Here is a 23,224-nt window from a genome sequence, read left to right as displayed (position 1 = left end):
TTAGTTTGCAGAGGCCTGTGTTATAGTCTGCTTTGTTCAGTGGTACTCCTGAGGCTTATGCTTGACTTCTGTTGGTGATGCTCCTGAAGGTGGAGTGTTCTTCCTTAGTTAGGCCTCCAGCTGTTGAACATCCTCCACCCCAAGTCAGTGGAAGAAACTGACACATAGGGTGGCAGATGCTTTCCTGAGCCTGCACCCTGGGCATCTGAAACCAGTGGATCTCCAACTTGATTTTTGCTGCTGCCATATATGGAGACAGTGTTTTTCTAGGCCTCCTGGGACATCTAGGTGGCGGATGTAGGAATTCTGGGCTTTTATTTCTTTTTAATTTTTTATTTATTTATTTATTTATTTTTAATTTTCCCACTGTACAGCAAGGGGGTCAGGTTATCCTTAGATGTATACATTACAATTACAGTTTTTTCCCCCACCCTTTCTTCTGTTGCGACATGAGTATCTAGACATAGTTCTCAATGCTATTCAGCAGGATCTCCTTGTAAATCTATTCTAGGTTGTGTCTGATAAGCCCAAGCTCCCGATCCCTCCCACTCCCTCCCCCTCCCATCAGGCAACCACAAGTCTCTTCTCCAAGTCCATGATTTTCTTTTCTGAGGAGATGTTCATTTGTGCTGGATATTAGATTCCAGTTATAAGTGATATCGTATGGTATTTGTCTTTGTCTTTCTGGTTCATTTCACTCAGTATGAGATTCTCTAGTTCCATCCATGTTGCTGCAAATGGCATGATGTCATCCTTTTTTATGGCTGAGTAGTATTCCATTGTGTATATATACCACATCTTCCGAATCCAATCCTCTGTCGATGGACATTTGGATTGTTTCCATGTCCTGGCTATTGTGAATAGTGGTGCAATGAACATGCGGGTGCATGTGTCTCTTTTAAGTAGAGCTTTGTCCGGATGGATGCCCAAGAGTGGGATTGCGGGGTCATATGGAAGTTCTATGTATAGATTTCTAAGGTATCTCCAAACTGTTCTCCATAGTGGCTGTACCAGTTTACATTCCCACCAGCAGTGCAGGAGGGTTCCCTTTTCTCCACAGCCCCTCCAGCACTTGTTATTTGTGGATTGGGCTTTTAGAATGAAGACTTTCTCAACCTGCTCTCTGGCCTCTTAGTGCTGGTGGTGGTCTCTCTAAGTTTCTGCTAGTACTATTGGGAAGGAAAGCATCTATCTGGGTTTCCATCTGTTAGTGGGTTGGGAATCAGGAGATTTGAAATCTGTTGCTGGCTAGAGAGCTGGGAAATTCCATCCAGGCCTACTCTTCCTCCTTCCCCAAATTCCTGGTGCTGGTTCTAGGATACCAGACTCTCTGGAACCATTTAGGATATATACAACTTATAAAGAATATCTGAGGAACTCACTGTTGTGTTGTTCCTCAAGTTCTGTGGTCCCTAGCCAGTTGGCCTTCCACTCTCCAACTTTTCAGAGTCTTTTTTATGATTTTCTGTTGAATTATTTCCAGGGAGAAGCAGAGAAAGGTGAGTTTGTGCTGTTTTTGTCTGGGGAACCAGAAGACAACTAGAATTTTGAATATGTGCAAACTTGGAGACATTTTTGTCTTTGGGCTATTGCTAGAAATCATCAGTTGAGGGAATCAGGGTGGTAGGAAGTTAAGTAAAGATCTTTCTCAGGTAATATTGAGTAAATTCAGGGATCTCAAGTTACAGAATTTAGAAACACCTATGCCATGAACTTACCTAACTTTTCTAAAATCTGCCCCATCACAGACTAGTAATAATAGCTAATATCCATTCATTCATTCATTGCCTGCTTCCTTTGTTAAGCATTTCCATAGATCATGTTATTTATATCTATACCTAACTTATGATACTAGGTACTATGATTATCCTATTTGATAATTCAGCAAAATTAAGTTTAAAGAGGTTACTTTCTCCAAAGCTGGTAAATTGGTAGAGTGCCAGTTGTGAACTCAGGCAATATCCTCCAGAGCCTGCTTTTTTTTTTTTTTTTTTTTTTTGTCTTTTGTCTTTTTGTCTTTTGTTGTTATTGTTGTTGTTGTTGCTATTTCTTGGGCCGCTCCCGCGGCATATGGAGGTTCCCAGGCTAGGGGTCGAATCAGAGCTGTAGCCACCGGCCTACGCCAGAGGCACAGCAACGCCAGATCTGAGCCGCGTCTGCAACCTACACCACAGCTCACGGCAACGCCGGATCGTTAACCCACTGAGCAAGGGCAGGGACTGAACCCGCAACCTCATGGTTCCTAGTTGGATTCGTTAACCACTGCGCCACGACGGGAACTCCAATTTATTACTTTTCTGAGCTATGACCACCGCCGCACCAAAATTTCTATAACCCATATTCCCCTCTCGAGTTATTATGCTCAAGTTACTTCTCAAGTTCCTATGAGATGAAATATTACATTCTTCCTTGTCTTTTAGTTTTCTTGAAGAGTTCATACTTGGTACTTTATTTCTTGACCTTACAAACATTCCTTAACCTGTTTCATCATATATTCAGCTACTTTTTTGAAGCTTACCAGTGGGTTTAGGATGGTAGTTATAGTGAAAAGAGTTCAGAATTTGGAGTTAAACTTAAAAGGTTAAAGTGCTTGTTTTTGTCACTTAGTCAATGTTCAAGTCTAGAAAAATTATGTATTTTTATTACTGAAAGTAGTCTGAGGAACAGTAGTTTTGGGTATTACCGAGGAGCTTATTAGAAATGAAGAATTTCAAATTCTACCCAGACCTACTCAGTCAGCATCTGCAAGTTAATAAGATTTCCACATTGAGAAGCCTTGTTATATGTCATCATCTTTGAAACTTAATTTTCCTATATGTTAAGTAGGGATAATACTTCTCGTATATATTAACCATCTTATCACCAATGTATGTTTTACTAGTTGTTTATTGTCTGTTTCCTCCTTTTAGAATGTAAGCTCTGAAGCAGAGTTAGTGTGTAAACTTTAGTTTATTGCTCTGTTTCCCCATATCTTGTGACTGGGACATAGTGAACATTAATTTTTTGGAGTCAAGAAATAAATAAATGCATTGCTTGTCAAATCTTGTCATTTCTATTGTAGTCATTTCCTTTCCACTGGTATTTAATAACTACTTTCATTTAGAATGACTGTAATAGGCATTACAAATATGGAACATTTCCACTGTTGGAGAAAGTTCTTTTATATAGTACTGTTTGAACTTTTGCATTCCCTTCCACCCATTTTGAATCTGTATTTCTGCAGTACAGTTCTGATCAAATATATCAGCAATTCCCCATGTCATGTAGAATTAATTTCAAACTCCTTAGTGTAACCTTAGAGTCTTCATAGTTTCATGTAATTAAAAAATACATTTTATTCAGGGTGATTTTTTTATGAGAGTCAGTTAAATCCACTGCATGCATAGCATCCATTTGGGCCATATTGATTTGCCCTCATGTGACTTAGGGGTAAGGGGATTTTAGGAAAATTAAATCAGTGATCTTTTGTTAGGGCATGGAATAAAGAATTTTGTCTCTTTTGAGGAGTCTCCTATCTTCTGACAACATACAGGACACAATAATAGGCTAACTTATTAATTTATAGGTAGGATGAAATCAAATCTCATAGTGTAAGGGATTTTCCCATCACAATGAAAATTCTTTAAAATCTGAATTTTAAGATCCACATATTCCATCAAATATATATATTTCTGTTTTTTTTTTTAAATTACTCTCTTGTTGAATATTTAGCCCATATTAGTTTGCTGTTATAAGTCACTATAATTAGTATCTTTGTATATAAATATTTATTTCTTCTGGTGAGTATTTCTTTATGATTCCTTTCTGGAAGCATAAAGGTCCAAGGATGGGAAGCTTCCTTTATTTATTTTAGTGCATAAAAGGAATATTTTAAAAATTCTGTGTGTGTGTGTGTGTGTGTGTATAATATTAACAATTCTAACAAATCTCTTTTTCTTTAGGAGATACTTCCAAAGGAGGTGTACTTGAAATTCCTCAATCCACCTTTAAATCAGGCATCACTACTACTCCTGAAGATTCAGATACTGGATCTCATTTATCCTTGTCCTCTGAGGACTTTCCTGAGTTGGCTCTAAGGTCTCCTCAAGTGAAGAATATTGGTCAATATACTGATACTCTCAACCAACAGACATTGACAGACAAGCATCTAACTGAAGAAACTCTAAAAATTTCAACCATTCCTGGACTTGTTGACCAGAAGACTGGAATACCTCCAAGTTCCTACTTACTTGGAGAAAAGCACAGTATTTTCTATCCACAGGCCTTGCCAGGTGGTCATCTACCTGAAGAGGCTCTGAAAGCTTCAATTCTTCCTGTACCAACTGATCAGAAGACTGGAATACCTACAGTTCCTGCTGGTTCCTACTCACCTGAGGAAAAGACTGGAATTTTCTACCAACAGGGCTTGCCAAGCAGTCATCTTCCTGAAGAGGCTCTGAAAGTTTCAGTTCTTCCTGGACCAGCTGATCAAAAGACTGGGTTACCTACTGTGTCCTCTACTTCTTACTTACATGGAGAGAAACCCCATATTTTCTATCAGCAGACACTGCCAGAAAGTCATTTAACTGAACAGGCTGTGAAAGTTTCAGCTGCTCCTGGACCCTCTGAGCAGAAGACTGGGATTCCTACCATACCCTCTACTTCTTATGCACATCGACAGAAGCCCAGTGTTTTGTATCAGCAAGAGTTGCCAGACAGTCATCTAACAGAACAGGCTCAGAAAATTTCAGCTCTTCCTGGATTGGCTGAGCAAAAGTCTGGGATATCAGCAGTACCTTCTGCTTCCTATCCTCATAGAGAGAAGCCCAGTATTTTGTACCAACAGGAGTTGCTAAACAGTCATCTAATTCAACAGGTTCAGCAGGTTTCAGCTGTTCCTCTACCTCCTGAGCAGAAGACTGGGTTTCCTGCCATACCCTCTACTTCTTATTCACATGGAGAGGAGCCTAGTGTTTTGTACCAACAAGAGTTGCCAGATAGTCATCTAATTCAGCAGATTCAGCAAGTTTCAGCTGCTCCTGGATTGGCTGAGCAGAAGACTGGGATTCCTAGAGTACCATCTAGTTCCTATTCTCCTAGAGAGAAGTCCAGTATTTTGTACCAACAAGAGTTGCCAGATAGTCATTTAATTCAACAAGTTCATCAAGTTTCAGCTGCTCCTGGATCCCCTGAGCAGAAGACTGGGATTCCTACCATACCCTCTACTTCTTATTCACATCGAGAGAAGCCTCATAATTTCTACCAGCAAGAGTTGCCAGACAGTCATCCCACAGAACAGGCTCAGAAAGTTTCAGCTGCTCCTGGATTGGCTGAGCAGAAGACTGAGATATCGACAGTACCATCTAGTTCCTACTCATACAGAGAGAAGCCCAGTATTTTGTACCAACAAGAGTTGCCAGGTAGTCATCTAACAGAACAGGCTCAGAAAGTTTCAGCTGCTCCTGGATTGGCCGAGCAGAAAACTGGGATATCGATAGTACCTTCTGCTTCCTATCCCTATAGAGAGAAGCCCAGTATTTTGTACCAGCAAGAGTTGCCAGACAGTCATCTAACTGAACAGACTCAGCAAGTTTCAGCTGCTCCTGGATTGACCGAGCAGAAGACTGAGATTCTTACCTTACCCTCTACTTCTTACTCACATCAGAAGACAGCTCGTACTTCTTACTCACATATAGAGAAGCCCAGTATTTTCTACCAACAGGATTTGCCAAATAGTCATCTAACTAAAGCTCACAAGGTTCCAGCTGATCCTGAACTAGCTCACCAAAAGAGTGGGATACCAATAGCACCCCCTGCTTTCTACTCACAGAGGGGAAAGACCAGTCTCTTTCATCAGCAGGAGTTGCCAGATAGTCATCTAAGTGATCAGACTCAGAAAATTTCAGCTATTTCTGGATCAGTTGACCAGAACACTGGAATACAGACAGTACCTTCTAGTTCCTACTCACATAGGGAGAAACCCATTATTTTTTACCAGCAGGAGTTACCGGATAGTCATCTAACTGAAGAGGCTCTAAAAGTTTCAGCTGTTCCTAGAACAGTCGACCTGAACACTGGGATACCAACAAGGTCTTCCAGGTCCTACTCATTTGGAGAGAAGCCAGGTAGTATTTTCTACCAACAGGTATTACCAGATGGTCATCTAACTGAAGAGGCTCTGAAAGTTTCATCTGCGTCTAGACCAAGTGACCAGAAGACTGGTATACTCTCAGTACCTGCTAGTTTCTACTCATATAGAGAGAGGCCCAGTATATTCTCCCCACAAGCCTTGCCGGGCAGTCATCCATCTGAAGAGGCTCTGAAAGATTCAGCTTCTCCTGGACTAGCTGACCAGAAGACTAGGACATTAGAATCTTCTAGTTCCGACTTACATAGAGAGAAATCCAGTATTTTCTACCAACAGGAGCTGCCAGACAGTCATCTAGCTGGAGAGACTCTGAAAGTTTCAGGTGTTTCTGGACCAGGTGACCAAAAGACTGGGATACCTATAGTATCCTCTGCTTCCTACTTGCATAAAGAAAAGCCCATTATTTTATACCCGCAAGCCTTGCCAGATAGGCATCTTATTGAAGAGGCTCTAAATGTTTCAACAGATCCTGGCCCAGCTGACCAGAAGACTGGGATACCTGTAGTAACCTCTCCTTCCTACTCACATAAAGAGAAGCCCATTATTTTCTACCAGCAGGCCTTGTCAGACAGTCAGCTCACTGTAGAGGCCCTGAAAGTTTCAGGTGCTCCTAGATCAGCTGCCCAGAAGACTGGGATACCTATAGTTCCATCTAGTTCCTATTCATATAGAGAGAGGCCCATCATTTCTTACCAGCAGGAGTTGCCAGATCTTACTCAAGTGGCTTTAAAAATTTTAGAGGTTCCTGGACCAGCTGACCAGAATATTGGGATAACAGCAGTACCTTCTCCTCCTTATTCACACGGAGAAAAGCCTATCATTTCCTACCAGAAAGAGTTGCCAGAGCCTAATGAAGATTCTTTAACACATATGGGGGTTCCTGGGCAAGCAGACCAGACCACTGGTATACAAACTGTGCCCCCTGCTTCCTATTCACGTAGAGAGAGCCCCTTATTTTCTTACCAGAAGGAGTTGCCAGATGTTACTGAAGAAACTTTGAAAGTTTCAGCTGTTCCTGGACTAGTTGACCAGAAGATTGGGTTACAAACAATCCCCCCAGGTCCCCACTCATATGGAGAGAAGGCGAATGTTTTTTACCAGCAGGAGTTGCCAGATCTTACTGAAGAAGCTTTGAAAATTTTTGCTCTTCCTGGGCCAGCTGACCAGAATAATGAGATACCAACAGGACCTTCTGGTTCTTACTCACATAAAGAAAAACTCAAGATTTTACCAGATGACCAAAAGACTGAGTTACCATTAGCTCCCCCTAGTTCCTACTCACATAGAGAGAAGCCCAAGACTTCTACTGTGATCGGACCAGACGACCAGAAGACTCCATTACTGACAGGAGTTCCTAATTCTTATTCTCAGAGAGTAAAATCCAGTATTTTCTATGAACAGCAGTTACCAGATAGACATCAAAGTGGAGATATTCTGAAGATTTCACCTATTGCTGAACCAACTGATGTGAATTCTCAGCTACCAATACCGCTTTCTAGTTCGTATTCACACAGAGAGAAATCTAATATTTTCTATCCAGAGGAATTGCCAGACAAACATCTAACTGGAGATGCACTGAAGGTTTCAACAATTCCTGGACCAGCTGACCAAAAAACTGTGTTACCAGCCATTCCTTCTAGTTCCTTTTCATACAGAGAGAAACCAGTTGTATTCTACCAACAGGATTTGCCAGAAAGACGTCTAACCGAAGAGAACCTGAAGTTCTCAAGTAGTCTTGGGCAAGCTGATCAGATTACTGGGTTATCAACAGTTCCCTCTGGTACTTATTTACATAGTGAGAAGCACAAACTTGTTTCAGACCATGTCCAAAGGCTAATAGATAAGTTGGATTCTCCGAACTCCAGTGTTATCTCAAACAATATGCCTTTAAATTCTCGGGCTGATGGTGGAGTTGTAGTAAGTCAGACAGAATCTTTAGGTTTTGAAGATGTTGGCTCTGAGGAAGTCCGGGGTACAGAAAACAGTTCCAGAACTCTTAAAGAGATTCAGACACTTCTAATGGAAGCAGAAAATATAGCACTGAGACGATGCAATTTTCCTGTCCCTGTTCCCCTTGTCCCTTTCAGAGATGTTAGTGATATTTCATTTATAAAATCTAAGAAGATGGTTTGCTTCAAGGAACCCCCTACAACTGATGAATCTAATGGTGATTTGTCTCAGAGACAACCATTCGCAGAAGAAAGCCCAAGCAACAAGTGCATACAGAAGGATATTAGCACACAGACGAATCTGCAGTGCCAGAGGGGCACTGAAAATTGGGAGTTTATTACTTCAACTACAGTTAGAAATCCTTTACAGGAAGCAGAAAGCAAAGCCAGAGTGGCATTAGATGAAACCCTTAGGCAATGTAAAGCAGCCAACTCTGTCATGAGATCTGAACCCGAAGCGTATAGTGGAAGCTTTGGGAATAAGATTGTTATCCCGATGATGACTATCATTAAAAGTGACTCAAGTAGTGATGCAAGTTCCTGCTCGTGGGACAGTAATTCCTTGGAGTCAGTTTCTGATGTTCTTCTAAATTTCTTTCCATGTTCCACACCCAAGACCAGCATGACAGATAGCAGAGACGAAGAGGGTCTGTTGGAAAGTGATGATGGTGGTGGCAGCAGTGTAGATTCACTGGCTGCGCACGTGAAAAATCTTCTGCAGTGTGAATCCTCTTTGAACCATGCTAAACAAATACTCAGAAATGCAGAGGAAGAGGAATCACGGGTACGAGCACGAGGTAGGAAATGATAATTTGTTATAGAGGCAGGCCTAACTTATAAGCATTATAATTTAGTAATTTGCTTAAAGTTATGTCTTTGGAGGTCTAAATTAATTTTCTTGTAGAACTTCTAATTTTCTTGTGGAACTGTTAGAATGATTACAATTTTCTACTGGGAATCCAGAAAAAACCCATTAAACCATTAATGTAGTTAAGTCACAGTATTAATAGTGCTAGTTTGAGGTCTTAAGGAAAAGTAAGTTCTGATGTCTGAAGAAAAATAAGGGGACGTAGCTTGGATTTCCAAATTCTTAAAGCTCTGGTGTTTTCCTAATCTTTGCATTGTAGAGTCCTTGATTTGGAGGCAGTAAAAAACTCCAGTTTGTGCATCTCTGAGTCACTCTGTATCATAAAACTGCATATACTTTCTCATCTTCTTTTCTAATAAAATTTTTGAAGCAGATCTTAGGCATTAGAAAAAGCAAATCAAGATGTTTCACACTAAAACTTGGGTTAGAGTTAAATCCTATTTATTTATTTATTTATGTTTTTTAGGGCTGCACGTGTAGCATATGGAAGTTCCCAGACTAGGGGTTGAATTGGAGCTGCAGCTGCAGCCACAGCAATTGGAGATCTGAGCCGAGTCTGCCATGTACATGATCACTCATGGCAATGACAGATCCTTAACCCACTGAGCAAGGCCAGGGATTGAAGCTGCATCCTCATGGATACCAGTCAGGTTTGTTGCCTCTGAACCACAGTGGGAACTCTCCCACTGATCTTTAGTTGCAGAATTCCATTTAAAAAAGAAATTTTTTTTCAAGACAACGTGGGGAATAAATATATTTTGGAGGGCAACTTATAAACAATCCAGGCATACCTGGAAATCTTCTTTCTTGAGATTAACTTCCTGCACCATCCCTTCTATCACTTATGCATATTTTGATTCTTCAAAAAACTCAAAACAAAATATCATTTATACATATTTTGATTCTTCAAAAAACTCAATAAAACTCAAAAATAAAACAATAAGTTTTATTTATTACTTTAAAATGTTAGCTATTGTGGAAGTGGCAGTAACTGTAGCTGGAGCTAATGGGGAGACAAAAGAACTCTTGGGTGTTTTTTGTTTGGTTTGGTTTTTTGGGTTTTTTTTTTTTTTTTTGGCTTTGTAGGTCATGTGCAGCATATGGAAGTTCCCAGGCTAGGGGTCAAATCGGAGCTGCAGCTGCCGGCCTACACCACAGCTCATGGCAATGTTGGATACTTAACCCACTGGTGGTGGTGGTGGTGGTTACTAGTCAGGGTCGTTACTACTGAGCCACAACAGAAACTCCTTTTTTTTTTCCGAAGGAACTGTTTTGATTGGAAGGGAAATTAAGATAAAAATGATTGAATACTTTATTCAAAGTGGTCTCTTTGGTGAGATGTCTATAGCATATATTTTTTAAAAAATCTGACTTTAGTGAAATTTATCTTTTTCAGAACTTCTAATAGTTTGTCGTAAAATTTAGAGCATGCACTGTTTCCTAAACACTGTGGTAGGCATTAAATTGGATATATTGATGATCCTCTGTGCTTTTATAATCACTGATACTTTTGCATTATATTATCTTGAATGTTTGTATGTTTTCTCTGCAGCCTGGAATCTGAAGTTTAATATGGCTCATGAGTGTGGCTACTCCATTTCAGAATTAAATGAAGATGACAGGAGAAAAGTAGAAGAGATCAAAGCAAAGTTGTTTGGTCATGGGAGAACAACCGACTTGTCCAAGGTATAAAAGAAAACTAGAAATTAAAGAGAGGAAATGTGAAAGAAAGGGTGTGGGATAACTTCAGTTGAATCACTGATAGTCTTTGACTAAAGTATCAAGAGTCTTAAGTGTTCAAAAGTTAAGATTTAATTATTAGATTCTATAGGTTTTGATTATTTTTAAAAAATTAAAAAATTTTTGGAGTTCCCATCGTAGTGCAGCAGAAACGAATCCAACTAGGAACCATGAGGTTGCAGGTTCGATCCCGGGCCTTGCTCAGTGGGTTAAGGATCTGGCGTTGCTGTGAGCTGTGGTGTAGGTCGCAGACGCAACTCGGATCTGGCATGGCTATGGCTGGCAGCTATAGCTCGGATTTGACTCCTAGCCTGGGAACTTCCATGTGCCGTGGGCACGGCCCTAAAAAAAAAAAAGACTAAAAAAAAAAATTTTTTTTTTTTAAATTTGTTTATTTGGTCTTTTTAGGGCCACAGCTGCGGCACATGGGGCTTCCCAGGCTAGAGGTCAAATTGGAGCTGTAGCTGCCAGCCTACGTCACAGCCACAGCAACATGGGATCCAAGCCGGATGTGTAACCTACACCACAGCTCATGGCAATGCCGGATCCTTAAACCACCGAGTGAGGCCAGAGTTTGAACCTTCGTCCTCATGGGTACTAGTCAGATTCCTTTCCACTGAGCCGTATCGGGAACTCTGGTTTTGATTAATTTAAAATTAATATATTAAGAAGGTGTTCCCTAGTGGCTCAGTGGATCCCACATTGTCACTGCTATGGTTTGGATTCAGTCCCTGGCCCAGGAACCTGTGCATGCTATGGGAGTAGCACCCCCCCACCCCAAATTTCATCTATTAAGAATTTTGTTTTAAAGAAATAAGAATGGATTTGCTTGTTTTTTCAGTGTATTCTTATCACTTTTATTTTCTCTTGAGAGCATTATTTGGAGATGCAGATAAAGTCCAACTGTTTTCAGATGTATATTCTCTGCTTAAGGATACAGAGCTATAATATCTTATGTATAAATGACTTACTTCCTTTTTAACAGTAATTTTTTCTTCTGTAATGAACTGTTTCATGCATAGAAAAGAATATATATGATGTAAAGAAAAATAGAAGTAATGCCTGAATATTAGCCATCCAGCTTGGAAAATAGAATATTACCAAATATTGAATTCCTGTGTGTTCTCTTCCCCAGTCATGTCACTCTTGTTTTCTGTCCTGACATGTATTGGTTTTCTTGAAGCTCAGCATGGTTTTGAACTCTACAATAGATGGAGTAAAGATAGTATATATTCTTGGAGTTCCCGTCGTGGCTCAGTGGTAAGGAACCCAACAAATATCCATGAGGACATGGGTTCAATCCCCAGCTTTTCTCAGTGGGTTAAGGATCTGTTGTTGCTAAGTGAACTGTGGTGTAGGTCGCAGATGTGGCTCAGATCCAGCATGGCTGTGGCGTAGGCCAGCAGCTATAGCTCCATTTGGCTCCCTAGCCTGGGAACCTCCATATGCCACGAATGCGGCCCTAAAAAGACCAAAAAAAAAAAAAAAAAAGGAATATATTCTTCTGAGAATTGCAATTTTTGTACAGTTTTTGGCTTTGGAGATTCTTCTAGGTAGATATATACAGTGGTTTTTTTAAATATAGTTTTAACTTATTCCTTTTTATTTCTGTAAGTATTCCAGTGTGTGAATATATTGTAATTTGTCCATTCTCTTAAACGTGGGGTATTTGGACTGCTATTGCAAATATTAATAATGTATAATAATTTCTATCTTACAGAGTTTTACAATGGCTTACATGAGATATTGTCTATAAAATGCTTATTAGAATGTGGGGTATCTAGTTAGTGCTCAATAATTGGCAGTTGTTATTTATTATTAATCCTATAAAAATTGATATAGCTATCAGATATGAACACTTAGTGGCTTAATTTATACAATTTCTTAGAAAATTTTCTGTGATATAGCATAACTATTTGGCTTATCTCAATTTTGGGAAAGTTTTTTGAAAGTATAAGTTAGATTGGATTTGTTTTATTAATATGCTTGTGAAAAGCAGAATTAACAAATAATAAAATGGTTAAGTAGTTGTCCTAGCATCCTTTATTTAAAAGTACATATTTTCCCCAGTGAATTTCATTCCCTCCTTCCTTCCCTCTCTGCTTTCCTTTCTCTATCCTTCCTTCTTTCCAGAATTTTTTTTTTTTTTTATGGTAAGATAGCAGATTTTTTTTTACACTGCTGCTAATTTTCGTAATATTCTTCCTTGGACGTGTAATTGTCTTTCTAACTCTTAAGCTATTCTGTGCTATTCTTTTTCCTCAGAATCAAATGTACACATGGATATATTGAATTATCTTTTTGAAAATTGAAGTATAATTGACTGTGTTAGTTCCAGCTGCACAACATAGTAACTTGATATTTCTAATATTACAAAATGATCACCAAGATTTCTAGTTACCATCTGTCACAGTGCAAGTTATTACACTAGTATTGACTATTCCCCATGTTGTACATTTCATCCCCATGACTTATTTATTTTGTGCATCCATCGTAATCATCCTCACCTATTTTTTTTTTTTTGATAGGCAAGAAGTAGATTTATTAAGATAGGATGCTTGTGAGAAATGCAAGCAGGCAAGGAGGCTCTGTCCTGAGGATCTGGTGGGCTACAGTTTTATTATCCAAGGGGAGCTTCCTCACCTATTTTACTTTCCCCTATTTGTTTTGTTATGTTTAATTTTTTTTTTAAGATTCCACATAAAAGTGAAATCATACATTATTTGTCCTTCTCTGTCTGACTTATTTCACTTAACCATAATATCCTCTAGATCTTTCCATGTTGTTGCAAGGGCAGGATTTCATTCTTTTTTATGGTTGAATAATAGACCATTGTATGTGGTGTAGGTATAGGTGTTTTATATGTACACCACATACAATACACACATATACACACACACACCCCACATCTTCTTTCATTCATCTGTCCGTGGTCACTTAGGTTACTTCCATATCTTGATTGTTAGAAATAATGCTGTAATGGAGTTCTCATTGTGATGCAGCGGAAACGAATCCGACTAGAAACCATGAGGTTGTGGGTTCGGTCCCTGGCCTCCTTTGCTCAGTGGATTAAGGATCCAGCGTTGCTGTGAGCTATAAAGTAGATTGCGGATCTGATGTGGCTGTGGCTGTGGCTGTGGCTGTGGCATAGGCCAGCAGCTGTAGCTCTGATTCAACCCCTAGCCTGGGAACCTCCATATGCCGTGTGTGTGGCCCTAAAAAAAAAAGAACGAACGAAAGAATGCTGTAATGGACATAGGGATGCATATATCTTTCAAATTAGTGTTTTTGTTTTCTTTGGAAAAATACCCATAAGTTAATTTTTGGACCATGTGGTAGTTCTGTTTTTAATTTTGTGAGGACTCTCCACATTGTTTTCCATAGTGGCTGCACCAGTTTACATTCCTCTTAATAGTGCACGAGTGTTCCATTTTCCTTGCATCCTTGCCAACACTTGCTATGTGTTGTCTTTTTATAATAACTGTTCTAACAAGTGTGAAGTGATAGCTCATTGAGGTTTTTATTTGCATTTCCCTGATGATTAGTGATGGTGAGCATCTTTTCACTGGCCTGTTAGCCATCTGTATGTCTGCGTTGCAAAAATGTCTGTTCAGATCCTCTGCCCATTTTTTAATGGCAGGGTTGTTTGTTTTTTTGATTTGAGTTTTATGAGTTCTTTGTATATTTTGGATATTAACTCCCTTATCAGATATATCATTCAATAGTCTGCCTTTTCATTTTGTTGATAGTTTCCTTTGTGGCCTAATAGCTTTTTAGTTTGATGTAGTTCATTTTTTTTTAATTAAAAAAATTTTTTTGCCATTTCTTGGGCTGCTCCCGTGGTACATGGAGGTTCCCAGGCTAGGGGTTGAATCGGAGCTGTAGCCACCGGCCTACGCCAGAGCCACAGCAACGTGGGATCCGAGCCGTGTCTGCCACCTACACCACAGCTCACGGCAACGCCAGATCCTTAACCCACTGAGCAAGGCTAGGGATTGAGCCCACAACCTCATGGTTTCTAGTCGGATTTGTTAACCACTGAGCCACGACAGGAACTACTGATGTAGTTCATTTGTTTATTTTTGCTTTTGTTTCCTTGCCTAAGGAGATATATTCAAAAAAATATTGCAAAGACTGATCTCAGAGAGTGTACTGCCTATATTTTCTTTGAGGTGTTTTATGGTTTCAAGTCTTCCATTGGTCTTTAATCTATTTGAGTGTATTTTTGTATATAGTTTGAAAACGTAATCTAGTTTGATTCTTTTGCATATAGCTGTCCAGTTTTCCTAACACTGTTTTTTGAAGAGGATATCTTTTCTCTCTTGTTCATTCTTGCCTCCTTGGTCATAGATTAATTCACCTAGCCAAGTGTAGGTTTATTTCTGGATCTTTATTCTGTTCCACTGATCTATATGTCTGTTTTTGTTCCAGTACCATACTGTTTTGCTGTCTATAGCTTGATGGTCAGAGTTTGAAATCAGGGATGGTGATACCTCCAGCTTTGTTCTTTCTTAAGATTAGTTATAAATTATTTATTTGGGATCTTTTGTGTTTCCCTAAAAATTTTAAATTTATTTGTCCTAGTTTTGTGAAAAATCCCATTGATATTTTGATAGGGATTATATTGAATCTGTAGATTGCCTTGAGGAGTAATGTCACTTTAACAATATTAGTCTTAAAAAGATATATAAGCAAGATAGATCTCTATTCAAATTCAAGTATTTGTTTTAACATTCTGTCACCTTTTATTTAAAACTTTATTACTTAGAGCTCTTTTAGGTTCACAACAGTATCGCAAGGAGGATACAGAGATTTCCCATATACCCTCTGCCTCATGACATGCATTCCCTCTGTACCACTAGAGTAGTACAGTTGTTTCGATTGATGGACCTACATTGACATGTCTTAATCACCTTCAGTCCACAGTTTATATTAGGGTTCACTCCTGGTGTTATACACTCCTGGTGTATATTCTGTATGTTTGGATAGTGTATAATCATGCATTGGCATGTATTCATCATTATAATATCATGCAGAGTATTCTCACCACTCTAAAGTTCCTCTATACTCCATCTCTTCAACTCTGCCAACCCCCACTGCAACCACTGGTCTTTTTTACTGTCTCCATTCTTTACCATTTTCTTTGTGTGTGTGTGTGTGTGTGTGTGTGTGTTCTTAGGGCTGCACCTGCTGCATATGAAAGTTCCCAGGCTAGGGGTAGAATTGGAGCTGCAGCTGCTGGCCAGTGCCACAGCCATAGATAGCAATGCAGGATCCAAGCTGCGTCGCGACCTATACCACAGCTCATGGCAACACTGGATCCTTAACCCACTGAGCAAGGCAGAGGATCGAACCTTCGTCCTCATGGATACTAGTTGGATTTGTTACTTCAGGAGCCACAACAGGAACTCCTATATGTTACCATTTTCAACATTATCATACTGTTGGAATTATGCAGTATGTAGCTTTTTCACATTGGGCTCTCTCAATTAATAATATGCATTTAAGGCTCCTCCATGTTTTGTCATGGCTTGATAGTTCATTTCTTTTTAACATTGAAGAATATTCCATTGTTTGAATGCAACACAGTATATCTGTTCATCTACTGAATAGAATTTATCCCTACATCTACTGAAGGAACATCTTGGTTGCCTCTAAGTTTTGACAATCACTAATAAATCTGCTATAAACATGCAGGGTTTTGTGTGGACATAAGTTTTCAGCTTTATTGGGTAGATATCAAGGAGTGTAAATGATAGATCTTATGGTAAGAGTATGCTTAGTTTTGTAGGAAACCACGAAACCATCTTATTATGAACTCACCATTTTGCATTCCTACCAACAGTGAATCAAAGTTTCTATTGCTCTACATCCTCACCAACATTTGTTTTCAGTTTATTCAATTTTGGCCATTCTAATAGGTATTTAGTGATATCTTATTGTTGTTTCAGTTTGTATTTCCCTGATGACTTGATGTGGGTTATTTTTTCATGTACTTAATTTTCAGTTGTGTGTCTTTTTTGGTGAGATATCTGTTAATGTCTTTGACACTTTTTTTTTTTTCTTTTTTGGCCATACCATGGCATATGGAGTTCCAGGGCCAGGGATCAGATCTGAGCTGTGGTTGCAACCTACACTGCAGCTACAGCAACTGTAGTAGAATTCATCTATTTCCCCTTGCAGTTTTATCAGTTTTTGTCTCATGTGGTTTGACATTCTTGTTAGCCACATATGCATTAAGGTTTGTTGTCTTCTTGGAGAATTGACCCTATTATCATTATGTTATGCTCTTCTTTATTCCTGATAACTTTCCTTTCTTTTAAAGTCTGTTCTGTCTGAAATTTGTATATTACTTTTACTTTGTTTTGATGAGTGTTACATGGTATTTTTTTCTCCATGCATTTACTTTTCACCTACATGTGTGGGTTTTTTGTTTGTTTGTTTTTTTGTTTTGTTTTGTTTTGTTTTTTCTTTTGAGAGCCACACCTGCAGCATAAGGAAGTTCCCAGGCTAGGGGGTCACATAAAGAGCTGCAGTTGCTAGCCTCTGCCACAGCACAGCAGTGTCAGATCCAAGCCTTGTTTGTGACCTATGCTGCAGCTTGCGGCAATGCTGGATCCTTAGTCCACTGAGTAGGGTCAGGGATTGAACCCACCTCTTCATGGATACTAGTGGCGTTCTTAACCCGCTGAGCCACAATGGGAACTCCTACACGTGTTTTTATATTAAGAGTGTCTTTCTTGAAAGTAACATAGAGGGGGGTCTTGATTTTTATCCACTCTGTCAATCTTTTCTTTTTTTTGGCCACATTCTCAGCATGCTGTAATTCCCCACTAAGGATCAAACCCATGCTGTAGCAGCGACCCAAGCCACTGCAGTGACAACGCCAGGTCCTTAACCCACTTTGCTGCAAGGGAATTCCTTTTTGTTCCTGTTTTTGTCTTCCACCCTTTTCCTGCCTTTTGTGCTTTTAATTGAACCTTTATGTTACTACATTTTCTCTTTTCTTAGCATATCTGTTATACTTTTTTCTTTTTTTAACTTTTTTTTAAGTGGTTATCCTAGACTATCTTTGCAGCTAATCCATATCTACTTTCAAATAATGCTACACCACTTCACAGGTGGTATGAATTCCTTCTAATATCAAAATAATCTGAATTTCTCTCTCCCATCCCTTATACTATTGCTGTCATTTATTTTGTACATACACATACACAAGCTATATATATATATATATTAGATCCACTTAATTTTTTGAGTGTATGAAATATGAAGACAGTTTTTTTAATGTGGCTGTGTTCCTATAAAATTTTATTAACAAAAGCAGGAAAAAATAAGCAGATAGGTAGACTGGATTCAGGCCACAAGTCATAGTCTGCTAACACCTCAGCTCCGGTGTAACACAGTATAATATCTCATAGATCTATTTTAATTTACTCAACTATTTTCTTATTACTAGACATTTATATTTATATATATTCATTTTATTCGTTTTTGGCTGCACCTGCGGCCTATGGAAGTTCCCTGTCCAGAGATTGAATCTGAGCTCCATCTGCGATCTATGCCTTAGCTGTGGCAACACTGGATACTTAATCCATTGTGCCAGCCTGGGGATCAAACCAACAATGCCACAGAGACACTAACCCACTGTGCTACAGCAAGAACTCCAGCCATTCCCCGGCACTTGTTTTTTAATTTGTTTAATATATGTTCCTTTTCAGATTCTTGCCCATTATTGGTTGTTATAAGATGATGAATATAGTTCCCTGTGTTGTACGGTAAATCCTTGTTGTTTATCTGTTTTATAAATAATCAAGTGTATCTGTTAATCCAGTACCCCTAATTTATCCGTTCCGTTATTCCCTTTCCCCTTTGATAATCGTAAGATTGTTTTCTATGTGTATGAGTCTGTTTCTGTTTGTAAGTAAGTTCACATGTATTATTTTTTAGATTCCACATATAAATCATAATATTTGTCTTACCATTTTTTTTCTCGCTTTTAATTTCTTTTGCCTTGGGAGCCTGATCTAAGAAAATACTGCTATGATTTATGTCAGAGAATATTTTGCCTATGTTCTCTTGTCTGACTTATTTCACTTAGGATGATAATCTCTGTGTCTATCCATGTTTCTGCAAATGGCAATATTTCATTCATTTTTATGGCTGAGAATATTCCAGTGTATGTGTGTGTTTGTATATATATGTATCCCTATCTATCTAGCTAGCTATCCTTCTGTCTGTCTATCTATCTATCTATCTGTCGCAAGTCTTCTTTATCCATTCGTCTATCACTGGACGCCTAGGTCGCTTACATGTCTTGGTTGTTTTAAATAGCACTCTGTGAATGTTGGGGTGCATTTTTGGATTAGAGTTTTCATCTTTTCTGGATATATGCCCAGGAGTGGGATTGTTGGATCATGTGGTAACTATGTTTTTAGCTTCTTTTAAGGAACCTCCACAGTGGTTGTACATTTTTACAGTCCCACCAATAGTGTAGCAGGGTTCCCTTTTCTCTACACACTCTCCCAACATTTATTATTTATAGACTTTTTGGTAATGGCTATTCTGGCTGGTGCGAGTGAAGTCATTGTAGTTTTGATTTGCCTTTCTGTAATAATTAGTGATGTTGAACATCTTTTCATGTGCTTATTGGCATCTATAGGTCTTTTTTTGACACATGTCTCTTTAGGTTGTCTATCCATTTTTTGATTGGATTGTTTGCTTGTTTAGATATTGGGTTGAATTGTCTGTATATTTTGGAAATTAATCCTTTTGTTGGTCACTTCATTTGCAAATTCTTCCATTCTGTAGGTTGTCTTTTCATTTTGATTATAGTTTCTTTTGCCATGCAAAAGCTTTTAAGTTTGATTAGGTCCCATTTGTTTATTTTTGCTTTTATTTCTTTTGTCTTGGGAGCTTGATCTAAGAAAATACTGCTATGATTTATGTCAGAGAATATTTTGTCAGAGAATATTTTGCTTATGTTCTCTTCTAAGAGTTTTATGGTGTCATGTCTTCTGTTTAAGTCTGTAAGCCATTTTGAGTTTATTTTTGTGTATGGTATAATGGAGTGTTCTAACTAAATCAATTTACCTGCTCAATCCTGCCTGACACCACTTGCTGAAGAGGCTGTCTTTTCTCCATTGTATATTCTTACCTCACTTTTGAAGATTAATTGACTATAGCTGTATGGGTTTATTTCTGGGCTCTCTTTCTCTTCCATTGATCTATATGTCTCTTTTATGCCAGTACTATGCTGTTTTGATTACTGTAGCTTTGTAGTTTTGTTTCAAGTCTAGGAGGGTTATACCTCCTGAATTGCTCTTTTTCCTCAGAATTGCTTTGGAAATTCTGACTTCTGTGATTCCATGTAAATTTTATTTGTTTTAGTTCTGGGCAGAATGTCATGGGTAGTTGTTAAGGATCACAATAAATTTATAGATTGCTTTGGATAGTATGGCCCATTATAGTAGTATTAATTCTTCCAATCCAAGAGCATAGGATATCTTTCCCTTTCTTTTAATCATCTTTTTCCTTTATCAGTGTTTTCTAGTTCTCAGCATGTAGGTCTTTCACCTCCTTGGTTAGGTTTATTCCTAGGTTTCTTTTTGTTTAAGCAGTTTTAAATGGGATTGCTTTTTTACTTTCTGATATTTCAATGTGAGTATAAAGAAACGCAATGGATTTATGTATATTAATCTTGTTTCCTGTTACCTTACTAAATTCATTGATCAGTTCAATAGTTTTTGTGGGGAATCTTTAGAGTTTTCCATATTGAGTATCATGTCATCTGCATTTAATGACAGTTTTAACTCTTCCCTTCTATTTTGGATACATTTTATTTCTTTTTCTTGTCTGATTGCTGTGGCTAGGGACTTCCAATTCTATGCTGAATAGAAGTGGTGAGAGTGGGCATGCTTGTTTTCTTTCAGAATTTAGCAGGAAGGCTTTTAGCTTTTCATTGTTTGGTATTACATTGGCTGTGGGTTTGTCATAATAAATGGCTTTAATTATATTGTTATATGTTCCCTGTATACCAAGTTTCGGGAGAGTTTTTATTATTAACGGATATTGAGTTTTGTCAGATGCTTTTTATGCAGCTATCACATGATCATGTGGGTTTTGTCTTTTCTTTTGTTGATGTGGTGTATCACATTGATTGATTTGCATATGTTGAATTATCCTTGTGACCCTGGGATGGATCCAACTTGATCATGGTGTATGAACCTTTTTATGTGTTGTTAAATTTGGTTTGCTAATACTTTTTGAGGATTTTTGCATTTATATTCATCAAAGATATTGGCCTTTAATTTTCTCAATTTTTAGTGTCTTTGTCTGGTTTTAATATCAGGGTAATGGTGGTTTCCTAGAAAGACTTTAGGAGTCTTCCCTCCTCTTCAGTTTTTTAGGAGTTTTAGAAGGATATGTAAAGTTCTTTGTATGTTTTATAGAATTCTCTTCGAAACCATCGGTTCTCAAATTTTTGGCGGAGAGTTTTTTTTTGTTTTTTTTTAATTACAAATTCTGTTTCACATTTAGTGATCAGTCCATTTTTTCTTGATTCAATTTTGACAAGGTGTGTGTTTCTAGAAACTTGTCCATTTCTTCTAGGCTCTTCATCTTTTTGGCTTATAACTTTAGTATTTTCTTATTTTTTTTTTTTTATTATTTCTGTGATGTTGGTTGGTTTTTCTTCTTTCATTTGTTATTTTGTTATTGGGTCCTCTCTCTTTTCCTCTTGGTAAGCTTGGCTAGAGGTTCTTTGATTTTTGTTTTTCCTTTTAAAAAAACCAGTTGTTGGTTTTATTGAGGTATTTTCTATTTCTTTAAACTTTATTTTATTTATTTCCTCTCAGATCCTTATTATTTCCTTCTTTCCACTGACTGTAGATTTTTTGTTCTTTTTCTAATCTTTTAGGTGATTGGTTAGGTTGTTAATTCCTTTTTTTTTTTTTTTTTTTTTTTTTTTGAGGAATGCCTATATCACTATGAACTTTCCTCTTGGACTGCTTTTGCTGCATCCCAGATATTTTTTTTTTAATGACTGAACCTGGAGCATATGGAATTTCTCTGGCCAGGGATTGAATCCGAGCTGCAGCAATGTCAGATTCTTCAACTTGCTGTGCTGTGCTGGGGATCAAACCTGCACTTCTGCAGTAACCTGAGCTGCTGCAGTCACATTCCTAACCCACTGTGCCACAGCAGGAACTACCCCATAGAATTTTTTAAGGTTATATTTTCATTGTCATTTATTTTGAGACATTTTTTGTTTCCTTCTTTGATTTCATCATTGATTTTTTAGTAGCATGTTTATTCTCCATGTAGTTGTTGTTGTTGATGTTGTTTTTCTTGTTTTTCTTTCTCTGGTTGATTTCTATTCATGCTATTATGGTCAGAAAAGATGCACAAGCAGTATTTTGAGCAAACTATTATCTGGCAGGCCAATTAAGAATAATAAGAAAAGCTTTGGTTCTATTTTTAAACCTTCTCTTGTTTCTTCTTTGATGTTTCTCCTATCTTTATGTAAATCTGAGTTTCTGAACTATATCTTCCAAAGTACTTCTGTTAACATTTATGCATGGTGGACCTACTGGTAACAAAGTCCCACAATTTATCTTTGTTTGAGAAAGTATTTATCAGGATTTATCAGTATTTAAAGGATAACTTCAAAGGGAGGGTAGAGAATTCTCAGTAGGTGTGTTTTTTTCTCTCAGTAAATTTTCACTCTCTTTTCTTCTTACTTGCATGGTTTCTGAGAAGGTGGATATTATTCTTTGTTTCTCTTTAGTTAGGCATTCTTACCCCCGCCCCCATCTTCTTTCAGGATTTTTTTCTTTATCTTTGACTTTTTGTACTTTGAAAATGCTATACTTAGGCATAGTGTTTTTTCTTTTCTTTTCTTTTCTTTTTTTTTTTTTTTTTTTTTTTTTTTTTTTATCTTTTTGCTATTTCTTTGGGCCGTACCCGCGGCATATGGAGGTTCCCAGGCTAGGGGTTGAATCGGAGCTGTAGCCACTGGCCTACGCCAGAGCCACAGCAACGCGGGATCCAAGCCACGTCTGCAACCTACACCACAGCTCACGGCAACGCCGGATCGTTAACCCACTGAGCAAGGGCAGGGACCGAACCCGCAACCTCATGGTTCCTAGTCAGATTCGTTAACCACTGCGCCACAACGGGAACTCCAAGTGGTTTTTCTTGACATCTATTTTGCTTGGTGTTCTCTGAACTTCCTGGATCTAAAGTTTGGTGTCTGACATTAATTTAAGGGAAATACGTAGTCGTTGTTTCAAATATTTCTTCCGTTCCTTTCTTTTTATGGTATTTTCATTGTTCATATATTACATACTTTATAGTTTTCACAAAGTTTTTTGATGTCTCATTTTACTTTTTTTTTTCTTTTCATTCTTTGTTCTTTTTGCTTTTCAGTTTCAGAGGTTTCTATTGAGATATCCATGGCTTCAAGATTCTTGTCTTGGCCATGTCCATCAAAGTCATTCTTTATTTCTGTTGCCATGTTTTTGATCTGTAACGTTTATT

The 23,224-nt window shown here is 38.1% G+C and overlaps 1 protein-coding gene across 6 annotated transcripts in view; it reads left to right on the top strand.

Annotated features, from left to right (window-relative positions):
• Positions 1–23,224, top strand: part of ALMS1 (ALMS1, centrosome and basal body associated protein) — a 163,302-nt gene that overhangs the window by 52,873 nt on the left and 87,205 nt on the right. For all 6 annotated transcript variants that reach the window (XR_002342571.1, XM_013996028.2, XM_021087373.1 and 3 more), the window contains 2 exons: positions 3,942–8,873; positions 10,497–10,630. Coding sequence is in view for 5 of the 6 variants with exons in the window: in XM_013996028.2 (XP_013851482.1) it covers positions 3,942–8,873; positions 10,497–10,630 (5,066 nt within the window). In the remaining variant the exon portion in view is untranslated. The remainder of the gene's footprint in view (positions 1–3,941; positions 8,874–10,496; positions 10,631–23,224) is intronic.

Source organism: Sus scrofa, chromosome 3 (assembly GCF_000003025.6).
Source record: "Sus scrofa isolate TJ Tabasco breed Duroc chromosome 3, Sscrofa11.1, whole genome shotgun sequence".
Classification (NCBI taxonomy): domain Eukaryota; kingdom Metazoa; phylum Chordata; class Mammalia; order Artiodactyla; family Suidae; genus Sus; species Sus scrofa.
This window is presented reverse-complemented; position numbering and strand designations above follow the sequence as displayed.